The 14,685-nt window shown below is 34.7% G+C and overlaps 1 protein-coding gene across 4 annotated transcripts in view; it reads left to right on the top strand.

The window, feature by feature from the left end:
* Positions 1-14,457, top strand: part of GTF2H3 (general transcription factor IIH subunit 3) — a 38,461-nt gene extending 24,004 nt beyond the window's left edge. For 3 of the 4 annotated variants that reach the window (XM_075833799.1, XM_075833808.1, XM_075833818.1), the window contains exons 10-13: positions 1,682-1,750; positions 2,052-2,187; positions 13,474-13,510; positions 14,069-14,457. In XM_075833799.1, coding sequence (XP_075689914.1) covers positions 1,682-1,750; positions 2,052-2,187; positions 13,474-13,510; positions 14,069-14,138 — 312 coding nt within the window. In that variant the 3' untranslated portion in view covers positions 14,139-14,457. The remainder of the gene's footprint in view (positions 1-1,681; positions 1,751-2,051; positions 2,188-13,473; positions 13,511-14,068) is intronic. The other variant, XM_075833827.1, reaches the window with a different exon arrangement.
* The last annotated feature ends 228 nt before the right edge of the window (positions 14,458-14,685 follow it).

Here is a 14,685-nt window from a genome sequence, read left to right as displayed (position 1 = left end):
GAATCTCACAGAAAAGATTCAGAAGTGTCAGGATTCTGAATACACATGACGTCCAGGCTGGAGGTCATGTGTATTCATTATCGGGACACTTGATTAACGTTAATGTCTGTGTATTTGGCTGCACATCGTTCTAGTAAGAACGTGACGCTGCTGTGTAAATGCATGGAGAGGAGTGCATGATGCTGATTGGTCACTGATTCGTCAGCATCATACACTTCTATTCACAACGCCCAGCTAGTAAAACAAGTAAACACGCCCAGTTAAAAACACAATACACGCCCAGTTGGACATACGAAAAAATACACGCCCAGTTGTCCATTTCAAAGCTCATTTGCATAAATATAAAATAGCTCATAATTTGGCCAAAAATGAACGTTTTAAAAAAAACTAAAAAAAAAACTTTACTGTTATCTACATTGCAGCGCCGATCACATGCAATAGGAGATAGGGATTTGAGAATCTGGTGACAGACCCTCTTTAACCCCTTCCCCCTGCTTGCATTCTGGGCCCTAATGTCCAAGCCATTTTTTACATTTTTCCATTGTCACATTCGAAGAGCTATAACTTTTTTATTTTTGCGTCGGCATAGCTGTATAAGGTCTTGTTTTTTGCGGGACGACTTGCAGTTTTTATTGGTACTATTTGAGAGTAGATGCGACTTTTTGATCACTTTTTATCACATTTTTTTAAAGTTAGGATTAACAGAAAACAGCAATTTTTTCCATTGTTTTTTATTTTATTTTTTACGCCGTTCACCGTGCGGGTTAAGTAATATAATAGCTTTATAGTGGGGGTCGTTACGGACGCAGCGATACCAAATATGTGTAACTTTTTTGCTTTATTGTAGTTTTTTTTAATAGTAAAGCATTTTGTAAGGGGAAATGGTGGGTTTTTCATTTGTTTTTTTCACTTTTTTTTAAAATTAACTTTATTAAACTTTTTTTTACTTTTTTACTAGTCCCACTAGGGGACTTCACTATCCCCCGATCGCTATTATAATACACTGCAATACTTTTGTATTGCAGTGTATTACTGCCTGTCCGTTTAAAACGGACAGGCATCTGCTAGGTCATGCCTGCGGCATGATCTAGCAGGCATTCGCTCCAGGCAGACCTGGGGGCCTTTATTAGACCCCCGGCTGCCATAGAAGACACAGACACTCGGCGATTTTATCGCCGGGTGTCGGTGGGAGAGAGAGGGAGCTCCCTCCCTCTCTCCAAAACCATTCAGATGCGGTGCACGCTATTGTGCACCGCATCTGAAGGGTTAAACGGGTGAGATCGATACTAATATCGATCTCACCCGGCAGAGCAGGGACGCTCCCAGCCCTCAGCTTTCTCTAGCAGCTGAGAGCAGGGAGATTTGACAGCTCCCTGCTCTGTTTACTTTATTCTACAGCAGCGCCGTGGAATAGCGGCGCTGTAGAATAAAGCCCATTAATGACCGCCGTGAAAAGGCTTATCGGCGGTCATTAAGGGGTTAAGGCATTACAAGTCAACAAAAATACACTAATAGGTGATTTCTAGCTAATCATGTCACTTATATGAAGAATGAGTAATTGAGTTTTAATATTTCTATACATTATATTGACAAGCTAGAGATATATATCCTCAGTCGGCTTTTGGAAAGTCCTATCTAAGTGGCTTTTGTGTGTACTTGCCCGTTCTATTTGTGTTTCCAGGCCTGTGACATAACAGGTGGCCTATATCTGAAGATCCCACAATTGAACTCCCTGCTGCAGTACTTGCTGGTAAGATATTCCACATTATGAGGGCCTGTGTCTTTCATCTGCCAGTGCGGTGACTTCTGGTCATTACATGCCTTTATATTTCATAGTAGAATCTGATCTTATATCAAACACTCCATCGTAAAGGAGCACTTCGCTTTTAAACCATAACACAGCATTTACATGGAGAGTTAAGCAACTTTGTAAAGACTTTACTAAATTTGTACATGACGTTATCTTCTCCATTTATATCTTAAAGTGTTTTGTTTCCAGACGGACAGGACATTATGCCCTTTATTTGACATCTGTATTCTTTGTTCAATAGTGGGTTTTTCTTCCTGATCCGGATCAAAGGTTGCAGCTGAATCTTCCCCCTCCTGTTCACGTGGATTACAGGGCAGCATGTTTCTGCCATCGCAACCTGATAGAAATTGGTTATGTTTGCTCGGTCTGTTTATCAAGTAAGAATCAGCAAAGTATAAAGGTTTAACTATTTAAAGAGGCTCTGTCACCAGATTTTGCAACCCCTATCTGCTATTGCAGCAGATAGGCGCTGCAATGTAGATTACAGTAACGTTTTTATTTTTTAAAAACAAGCATTTTTGGCCAAGTTATGACCATTTTTGTATTTATGCAAATGAGGCTTGCAAAAGTCCAAGTGGGCGTGTTTAAACTAAAAGTCCAAGTGGGCGTGTATTATGTATGTACATCGGGGCGTTTTTACTACTTTTACTAGCTGGGCGTTCTGACGAGAAGTATCATCCACTTCTCTTCAGAACGCCCAGCTTCTGGCAGTGCAGACACAGCCGTGTTCTCGAGAGATCACGCTGTGACGTCACTCACTTCCTGCCCCAGGTCCTGCATCATGTCGGCCACATCGGCACCAGAGGCTACAGTTGATTCTGCAGCAGCATCAGCGTTTGCAGGTAAGTAGCTACATCGACTTACCTGCAAACGCCGATGCTGCTGCAGAATCAACTGTAGCCTCTGGTGCCGATGTGTCCTCGCTCGTCCGACACGATGCAGGACCTGTGAGCGACGACAGAGCGTGATCTCTCGAGAACACGGCTGTGTCTGCACTGCCAGAAGCTGGGCGTTCTGAAGAGAAGTGGATGATACTTCTCGTCAGAACGCCCAGCTAGTAAAAGTAGTAAAAACGCCCCGATGTACACACATAATACACGCCCACTTGGACTTTTACTGTAAACACGCCCACTTGGACTTTTGCAAGCCTCATTTGCATAAATACAAAAATGGTCATAACTTGGCCAAAAATGCTCATTTTTAAAAAATAAAAACGTTACTGTAATCTACATTGCAGCGCCTATCTGCTGCAATAGCAGATCGGGGTTGCAAAATCTGGTGACCGAGCCTCTTTAAAGGAACAATGAATACACTGTGTTGTGCAGAGTGCAGGGTCTCAGCTAGGCGGTACATTACACAAGCATTTGGTGTTCTGTGTCAAGCTCGCCCCTTCAGGTACTAGGCATTTGGCATAACCCAGTGTATACGTTTTGCCTAGAGCAGGGGTCTCAAACTCGGCCTGGTAAATGGGCCGCACATCAAAAAAATGGGAAGTTGACGGGCCGTATTACTTTCAAATTTGATACAATACAAAATTATTGTGAATCAGTTATTTGTACTACTATAACACTACTACATTACTATAGTATTACTATAATCCTACATTACTATTATAATACTACATTACTATAATCCTACATTACTATAATAATACTACATTACTATAATACTACCTTACTATAATACTACATTACTATAATACTAAAATTCTACATTAATATAATCCTACATTACTATAATAATACTATATTACTATAGTATTACTATAATCCTACATTACTATAAGAATACTACATTACTATAATACTACATTACTATAATAATACTACATTACTATAATACTACATTACTATAATAATACTACATTACTATAATACTACCTTACTATAATACTACATTACTATAATACTAAAATTCTACATTACTATAATCCTACATTACTATAATATTACTATAGTATTACTATAATCCTACCTTACTATAATACTACATTACTATAATACTACCTTACTATAATACTACATTACTATAAGAATACTACATTACTATAATACTACATTACTATAAGAATACTACATTACTATAATACTACATTACTATAATAATACTATATTACTATAGTATTACTATAATCCTACATTACTATTATAATACTACATTACCATAATCCTACATTACTAGAACAATACTACATTACTATAATACTACATTACTATAATAATACTACATTACTATAATACTACCTTACTATAATACTACATTACTATAATACTAAAATTCTACATTACTATAATCCTACATTACTATAATATTACTATAGTATTACTATAATCCTACCTTACTATAATACTACATTACTATAATACTACCTTACTATAATACTACATTACTATAATACTAAAATTCTACATTACTATAATCCTACATTACTATAATACTACATTACTATAAGAATACTACATTACTATAATACTACATTACTATAATAATACTATATTACTATAGTATTACTATAATCCTACATTACTATTATAATACTACATTACCATAATCCTACATTACTATAACGATACTACATTACTATAATACTACCTTACTATAATAATACTACATTACTATAACGATACTACATTACTATAATCCTACATTACTATAATAATACTATATTACTATAGTATTACTATAATCCTACATTACTATAAGAATACTACATTACTATAATACTACATTACTATAAGAATACTACATTACTATAATACTACATTACTATAATAATACTATATTACTATGGTATTACTATAATGCTACATTACTATAAGAATACTACATTACTATAATACTACATTACTATAATAATACTACATTACTATAAGAATACTACATTACTATAATACTACATTACTATAATAATACTATATTACTATAGTATTACTATAATCCTACATTACTATTATAATACTACATTACTATAATTATAATACATTACTATAATCCTACATTACTATAACGATACTACATTACTATAATCCTACATTACTATAACGATACTACATTACTATAATACTACCTTACTATAATAATACTACATTACTATAATCCTACATTACTATAATAATACTATATTACTATAGTATTACTATAATCCTACATTACTATAAGAATACTACATTACTATAATACTACATTACTATAATAATACTACATTACTATAAGAATACTACATTACTATAATACTACATTACTATAATAATACTATATTACTATGGTATTACTATAATCCTACATTACTATAAGAATACTACATTACTATAATACTACATTACTATAATAATACTACATTACTATAAGAATACTACATTACTATAATAAGACATTACTATAATAATACTATATTACTATAGTATTACTATAATCCTACATTACTATTATAATACTACATTACTATAATTATAATACATTACTATAATGATACTACATTACTATAATACTACCTTACTATAATAATACTACATTACTATAATAATACTACATTACTATAACGATACTATATTACTATAATACTACCTTACTATAATAATACTACATTACTATAATCCTACATTACTATAACGATACTACATTACTATAATACTACCTTACTATAATAATACTACATTACTATAATACTACCTTACTATAACAATACTACATTACTATAATAATACTATATTACTATAATACTACATTACTATAAGAATACTACATTACTATAAGAATACTACATTACTATAATAATACTATATTACTATAGTATTACTATAATCCTACATTACTATAATAATACTACATTACTATAATCCTACATTACTATAACGATACTACATTACTATAATACTACCTTACTATAATAATACTACATTACTATAACGATACTACATTACTATAATCCTACATTACTATAATAATACTATATTACTATAATCCTACATTACTATAAGAATACTACATTACTATAATACTACATTACTATAAGAATACTACATTACTATAAGAATACTACATTACTATAATACTACATTACTATAATAATACTATATTACTATAGTATTACTATAATCCTACATTACTATAAGAATACTACATTACTATAATACTACATTACTATAATAATACTACATTACTATAATACTACATTACTATAATAATACTATATTACTATAGTATTACTATAATCCTACATTACTATAAGAATACTACATTACTATAATACTACATTACTATAATAATACTACATTACTATAAGAATACTACATTACTATAATACTACTACATTACTATAAGAATACTACATTACTATAATAATACTATATTACTATAGTATTACTATAATCCTACATTACTATTATAATACTACATTACTATAATTATAATACATTACTATAATCCTACATTACTATAACGATACTACATTACTATAATACTACCTTACTATAATAATACTACATTACTATAACGATACTACATTACTATAATCCTACATTACTATAACGATACTACATTACTATAATACTACCTTACTATAATAATACTACATTACTATAATCCTACATTACTATAACGATACTACATTACTATAATACTACATTACTATAATAATACTACATTACTATAAGAATACTACATTACTATAATACTACTACATTACTATAAGAATACTACATTACTATAATAATACTATATTACTATAGTATTACTATAATCCTACATTACTATTATAATACTACATTACTATAATTATAATACATTACTATAATCCTACATTACTATAACGATACTACATTACTATAATACTACCTTACTATAATAATACTACATTACTATAACGATACTACATTACTATAATCCTACATTACTATAACGATACTACATTACTATAATACTACCTTACTATAATAATACTACATTACATTACTATAACGATACTACATTACTATAATACTACCTTACTATAATAATACTACATTACTATAATACTACATTACTATAATAATACTATATTACTATAGTATTACTATAATCCTACATTACTATAACAATACTGCATTACTATAATCCTACATTACTATAACAATACTGCATTACTATAATCCTACATTACTATAACAATACTGCATTACTATAATCCTACATTACTATAACAATACTACATTACTATAATACTACCTTACTATAATACTAAAATAATGCTACATTACTAAAATAATCCTACATTACTAAAATAATACTACATTACTATAATACCACATTACTATAACAATCCTACATTACTAGAACACAAAATTACTAGAATACTACATTACTAGAATAACAATACTACATTACTATATTACTTTTTTTTTCTTATTTTACAAATATTATTTTACAAAATTCCACATTGTAGATAATCATAAAAATACATACATTTTCTGAGAACATAAAACAATGTTCTCTTCCTACCCATTCCCAAACACCTGCAACACATAACAATACAGAAAAAAAAAAACAAGGCCTCATTTACATCTCTTATTGGCAAGTAGTATAAAAATATTTTAAAATGAGGTGAGTAGATTATTTGTCCAACAAGCCGCACTTTTCTGGAAGCAATTTCACATGAATAGCCGCATGTTCCTGCATACACTTTTCATATAAAAGATATTGGTTCACTCCTCTCTTGTGGAGATTCCCTACATTTCCATTTAGACGCTAATACTGCTCTGACCCTGCTAAATACCCATCTATATCTAACTGGGATAGTTAGAAACAGAAGATGAAGCAATGCTAATTCCGGTTTTGGTTTAATAATAATCTTACCGATTTTTGCTATTCAAATATCTCTCGCCAGTACCCAGAAATTGTTGGACATTCCCACCATATATGAAATAGCCTGCCTTTCTCTTGGCAAACACTCCAATATAGCTCAGAATAATTCTTAAACGCTTTGGCTATTCTTGAAGGAGACCGATACCATCCTAATTGCAATTTCCGTAGTGATTCTAGATGATTTATACAATAAATATGACTGCTTGACCATCTCATTGCTTGAATCCAAGCAAAGGGCGAGAAGGACTTTCCCATATCTCTCTCCCAAGCTATCATATATCCAGTTTTGGTTGTCTGATTATTACTCATTAGTTCTGAGTATAAAATTTATATTTCACCCCTTTTTTTTTTTTTTCAAATTCTGTAGAAATTCACTGAAATAATTAAATTTTTGAGACGTTAAATATCCGTGAGATTACATTATAAGTTCTAACATAATCACTTAGTCTAATATAAGAAAAAAAGCTGTAAGATCAAATCTCTGAGAAATATGTCATTTTTGAATCTATAATCAAATCCTCAAGAGTGTTAATTCCTAATGGTTTCCATTTTGTGATAGCGAACTCCTGAATTCAAAATGTACAGTAATCCAAATGGAAATCCGCAAGTTTTAATTAATTGCCAAGGTTTATTGCGACATATTTATTCCTGGCAAACCTTGTCGCTTTTGTAGAGTAATAGGGGGATATTTTTTTTATTAAATGTAAATATTCACATATAAAGGGTTAATGCCACAGAATAATGATTCCAAATAGGCCCATTTTTTTCATGTAGGGGGTTGCAAAGAATCTTTTTTGGTTCAATGAATATTGCCCAACGAATTTCTTCTGATATCGGGGACACCCATACCTCCCTTTACCAGTGGAGCATAGCGGGTTTTCTAGTTTCTTCTTGCTTTCTTTTTCGCCCAGATGAATTATAAAATTAATCTTTGTAACTCCCTCATAGCTGTATTAGAGAACTGGAGCGGGATACATCTAAAGGTATACAGGATCAGGGAAGTATTTTCATTTTCACTGTGTTTATTCTGGCAATCCAAGAAAGTGGACTATTGATTTTGAGATCTGAATTTACCAGTTTAATTTAAAGTTATATAGTTATATTTCATCGTTAGTTCAGATGAATATGATCTCTGTATGCCTAAATATGGGAACCCATCGGCATCCCATATAAAAGAAAATTCTGACTTCAGAGCAGATTTAATTTTAGCCGTAGAATTAAGTAGAAGAATATGCCATTTTCTTTCGTTTAGTCTATAAAATGACACTGAGGAGTAAATATTAATTATTTCTTTAAGACCTCGTAGTGACCTTACGGGGTCAGCACATGAGATCACAATGTCATCTGCATATAGACCAATACGAAAGTCTTCGCCACGACATTTCATTCCCTGGATCTCCTTACTCAATCTAATTGCCTGGGCCAGGGGTTCTATCATTAGGTTAAAGTGTAGCTGAACGTTGTCAGAAGTTTGGATTGGTGGGGCTCTCAGTGCTCGAACCCCCACCAATCCAAACTTATGACATGTCAGAAGTTTGTCAAACGTTTAGCTACACTTTAAAGACTAAGGGAGAAAGAGGGCATCCCTGACGAGTGCCATTAGATATAATAAATGGGTCAGAGAGCGTTCCTGCAGTGTACACCCTTGCTGTGGGACTACTATAAAGAAAGTATAGCCTGGAGAAACGGGCCATTTAAGCCAAATTTACACAGGGTTGCCTCCAGGAAGCCCCAGTGTACCCTGTCAAACTCCTTTTCAGCGTCTAAAGACAAGAAGAGACTGGGGCACCCGGAGGCCCCCCACTAGCTGAACCAAATCTATAACCCGTCTTGTAGCATCTCGAATGTGATTCCCAGGAATAAAGCCTACTTGGTCAACTAGACCATCCGATACTGCGGAGAGTCTTTTTGCCAAGACCGACGCAAGGATTTTAAGATCTCCGTTTAGCAACGCTATAAGGCGGTAATTTTCCGGCAAGAGAGCATCCTTTCCTTCCTTCTGAATTGTGACAATTCTAGCTTCCAGCATTCGGAAGCAGGAGAAATAACCCCTTTCGAGAATTGATTAAAAAGATTTGTAAGATGAGGTGACAGTAATGTAATAAATTCTTTATAATACTCATTTATATAAACATCCGGCCCAGGAGATTCTGTGTTTTTTAGTGATCTAATTACACTTTCCACCTCTTGTATAGTTATCACTTGATTTAATTCCGCTTGCTGTTTCTCATTTAGCTTTTGGAGACTTAAATTCTCTAGGAAATTATCTATAGCATCACTAGAGGGGCTTTTAGTATCCTTATTACTATGAAAATTATATAATTTATAGTAGAAATCCCTAAAGACAACTAAAAATTTTTTCAGGATTGCACACTATCTGACCATTACGATCTACTAATGTTTCAATCGACATTGAGTGATTTTCTGTCTAAGGGGCCGTTCACATATGTCCAGCGTCCTCTTCAGTTTACCTCCGGCGTGTTGAAGAAAAGCCGGAGGCAAACTGATGCTAGAATGGATCCCATAGCTTTCTATGGGATCTGTTCTGGAACAAGGGACATCCGTTGTTGCACCATACGGCGCCGGATCCAAAAACGTTTCCTGTAACGTTTTTGGTTCCGGTTCCCAGGAAGGTTCGGCGCCATATCCTATCTACTTTAATTGTGGCCGGATGAACGCCGGGTGCTGCCGCATCCACCTTCTGGCAGCACCCAGCCAGAAGGTGGATGTGAGCTAGGAGCGGAATCCCCAGTCATAGCACTGCCAGGGATTCCGCTCCTGGCGGAGACTCTGACGACTACCTTCCCACCCATCCTGGATTTAGCGGGACAGTCCCGGATTCTGGGCGGTGTCCCACTGCTCCGTGCGGCCTGGGGTATGTCCCGCTGTCAACTGTTTGCGTCCTCAGGACGCAGACACAGTTGAACTTCATACTGAAGCAGGGAACGATCAGGACCTTGCTTCAGAATGAGTTCAGAGCGGAGGAGCAGAGGGAGCTCCTCCGCTTGCCGATAATTCCCCGGGCACAGCATTGCTTTAAGCGCTGTGCTCGGAGAAGCCCTTGACATGGGAGTCCTTCGAGAGAGAATCCCCGGCCACAGCGTCTGCAATGCTCTGGCCAGGGATTCCTCTGCTAGAGGGACCTTCAGTGGCGCTATCTACAGGGGAAGGGGGGTATCACTATATACAGTGGGGGTGGCACTATCTACAGGGGGTGCTATGTGGCACTCTACATGTGATGCTATCTACAGGGGGCTGTGTTACATCTACAGTGGGCACTGCGGCATTCTCTACAGGGGTGTGTGTGTTGCGCCATCTACAGGGGACGCTGTGTGGTGCTATCTACAGGGGGTTGTATGACATTATCTATAGGGGGTACTCTGGCATTATATACAGAGGGCACTGCAGCATTATCTGCAGTGGTTGTGTGGCACTATATACAGAGGGAACTGTGGCATTAGCTACAGGGAGTGTGTGGCTCTATCTACAGAGGGCACTGCGGTATTATCTACAGGGGGTGTGTGGCACTATATACAGGGGCACATTTTCAGAGCCTAGACTACCATTTTGTAGACCATTGTGATAAAAACTGATGACAACTTATGGTTTTGTAGTAAAAATCGTGAAAAAGCCTGATGGCAACTGATACATTTTTGCATCAGTTGTAATCACTTGAGAGACAAAAAAGCTGATGCTGATACAACTGATATGTGAACGCAACCTTATTCTATGACTTAGTATTCTAAGTATTCTACATTACTATAATAATAATACTAATACTACATTACTATAATAATAATAATAATACTACTACATACTACTATAATACTAGAATAATGCTACATTACTAGAACAATACTACATTACTATAATAATACTACATTAGTATAATACTACATTACTATAACAATAGTACATTACTATAACAATAGTACATTACTATAACAATACTACATAACTATAATACTAAATTACTATAACAACACTACAGTACTAGAATAACACCGGTCGGTTTAACCCATTAGTGACCGCCCCATAGTGTTTTTTATGGCGGCCACTAACGGGCTTTATTCCGATGCATCGAAATAAACCGAGCAGGGAGCCGTTAAATCTCCCTGCTCTCAGCTACCAGAGGTAGCTGGGGGCATCCCTGCTGGAACGGGTGAGATCGATATCCGTATCGATCTCACCCGATTAACCCCTCAGATGCGGCGCTCAATAGTGAGCGCTGCATCTGAGTGGTTTTGGGGAGAGGGAGGGAGCTCCCTCTCATCCCACCGACACCCGGCGATAAGATCGCCCAGATTCTGTGTCTCCGATGGCAGCCGGGGTTCTAATAAAGGCCCCCATGTCTGCCTGTAGTGTATGCCTGCTAGGCTATGCCAGAGGCATGGCCATGCAGATGCCTGTCCGTTTTACATGGACAGGCATAATACACTGCAATACAGAAGTATTGCAGTGTATTATAAATCCGATCGGATAATCGCATAGTGAAGTCCACTAGTGGGACTAGTAAAAAAAGTTTAAGTGGAAAAAAAAAGGAAAAATCCACTTTTTTCCCTTACAAACTGCTTTATTATGAAAAAATAAAGTAAAAAAGTTACACATATTTGGTATCGCCGTGTCCGTAATGACCCCAACTATAAACTTATTACATCGTTTAACCCGCACGGTGAACGTCGTAAAATAAAAATTAAAAAAACAATGCGAAAATTGCTGTTTTCTTTGAATCCAGCCTTAAAAATTTTTTTTATAAAAAGTGATCAAAAAGTCGCATCTACTCCAAAATGGTACCAATAAAACCTACAAGTCGTCCCGCAAAAAAAAAGCCCTCGTACAACTGCATCGGCGAAAAAATAAAAAAGTTATGGCTCTTCAAATATGGAGACACAAAAACAAATAATTTTGAAAAAAAAGTGTTTTCACTGTGTAAATGTAGTAAAAAAATACAAAAACTATAGAAATTTGGTATCGTTGCAATCGCAACAACCCACTGAATAAAGTTATTGTGTTATTTATACCACATGGTAAACGGCGTAAATTTAGGATCCAAAAAAGTGTGGCGAAATTGCAGGTTTTATTTCTATCCCTCCCCCCAAAAAAATTTAATAAAAGTTAATCAATAAATTCTATGTACCCCAAAATGGTGCTATTAAAAATTACAACTTGTCCTGCAAAAAACAAGGCCTTATACAGCTATGTCAACGCAAAAATAAAAAAGTGTATAGCTCTTTGAATGAAACTATGGAAAAACGTAAAAAATGGTTTGGTCATTAAGGTCTAAAATAGGCTGGTCATTAAGGGGTTAAACTTACCGGAAATTTGCGAGTTTACTCCACGTGCTTATTTTAACAATCCATTTTAAGTGTCGCTAAATGCAGTTTGGCTGCTCAGTTGGCAGCGTTTGGCAGAAACCAGAATGTGAAGATTGGGCAGCCCTTTTTTAGATCGTGCCACGGTGCCCTCCATAGATACTTTTTGTTGTTGTTGGTATTTAATCTATGATGTTGCAACAATATAACCGGCTACTTCTCTATTGTATAAAAATTGTAACAGTGCAGTAGTCTGAGATTAGGTTATTGGGTTTGGGATTTTATACTTGTTTGAAATTCCTGTTCTTGTGTGCACAATAATTTTTGGAATCTATCATATTAGGGATCTTTAGACTCTCGATATTAGAATCTATATATGTAGCCACGTAATTACTTATTTGTAAAGTTCACTTTTTCGGGTAAAGTAATGAACTGTGTTTCTGTGATTGTGTATTTCTGTGTGTGTGTGTGTTTACACTTGTACTGTTTTTATTTACCTTTTTCTTTTTTCAGTATTCTGCAACTTCAGTCCGATCTGCACAACCTGCGAGTAAGTAACTTTAGATTTGTGTCTCATTTCTAAAGATTTATATGGGGCGTAGCCGACGAACGTCTTTCGGGGTGTTACAGTAATGAATAATTGCCATTCAGTGGCCTCAATCATAAAAGCACCCTGAGCAGCAAATTTAGATGTAAGACCCACACTAGTTTATAGACCGTCACTGTAAAAACTCCTTTTAACCCGCAACAATGGGACCTAATTGTTGCCAGATTATCGGATGTTCCGCAATACCAGATGGTCGTAGAAAAGTACATAAGTCACTTTGTAAAAATTATAACATTTACAGTAAGAAAGAAATGCTAAAAAGGCTACTATATATACTATATGCTACTATAGCGCTGTTCTTCATGAGACATCAACTAAATATTATCTTTACTCAGTCTTCTGCTTTTTATCAACAATTTCCAAATTATTATGCAGTTAACAAGTGACTTTCTGAATGATCGGATTAAAGGAATTTCACTGCTTATTTATTCACCGTAAAATTCCTCGTAGAATGAAATAGGGAAAAAAACAACTAAGATAGACATCTGTTTCTCTTTACAGGACTGCCTTTAAAATCTCATTACCACCGGTTATGAAGGCAAAGAAGAAGAGATTAAAAGCGATGTTTTAGAAGGGGGATCGGTTGCTCGGCAAATTACAACAACAAGACTTAGATGAACTTCTCGGACGTTCTTTAATAATGAACAACCGAGTATCAAACCACTGTAAAGTCATAATTCACTTGTCACAAAGACATCCACATGGTTACCACGGAGCAGCAGTTCATATTCAGCTTACATTTATTACAAACTATTGAAAGAGTTTATAACTCATATACACAGTGTTGTGTCCCCAGAAGAACGTCGCTCTTCGTTATATTTCTATTTGTTTCCGTTATTTATACAGACACAAATTTTGTAAAAAAAATAAAACAAATGTTTGTAGTCTTATTGAGTATGTATACAATTATATACATATCATATACAGTATATGCAGAGAAATTACTGAATAGGACAAAATTGGAAACCATTTGTCTTAATGCAACAAACTCAAACACAATACATACCCAAAAAATATATTCAGTAGTGTTTGCTGGTTCAATACTGGTTGTAATTTGCAAAGGCAGGATTCAAATGTAATAAACTTTTTTTTTTTATTATAAATCCTCCATATTTTTC

The sequence above is a fragment of the Rhinoderma darwinii genome, chromosome 1 (genome assembly GCF_050947455.1).
Source record: "Rhinoderma darwinii isolate aRhiDar2 chromosome 1, aRhiDar2.hap1, whole genome shotgun sequence".
In the NCBI taxonomy this organism is placed as follows: domain Eukaryota; kingdom Metazoa; phylum Chordata; class Amphibia; order Anura; family Rhinodermatidae; genus Rhinoderma; species Rhinoderma darwinii.
This window is presented reverse-complemented; position numbering and strand designations above follow the sequence as displayed.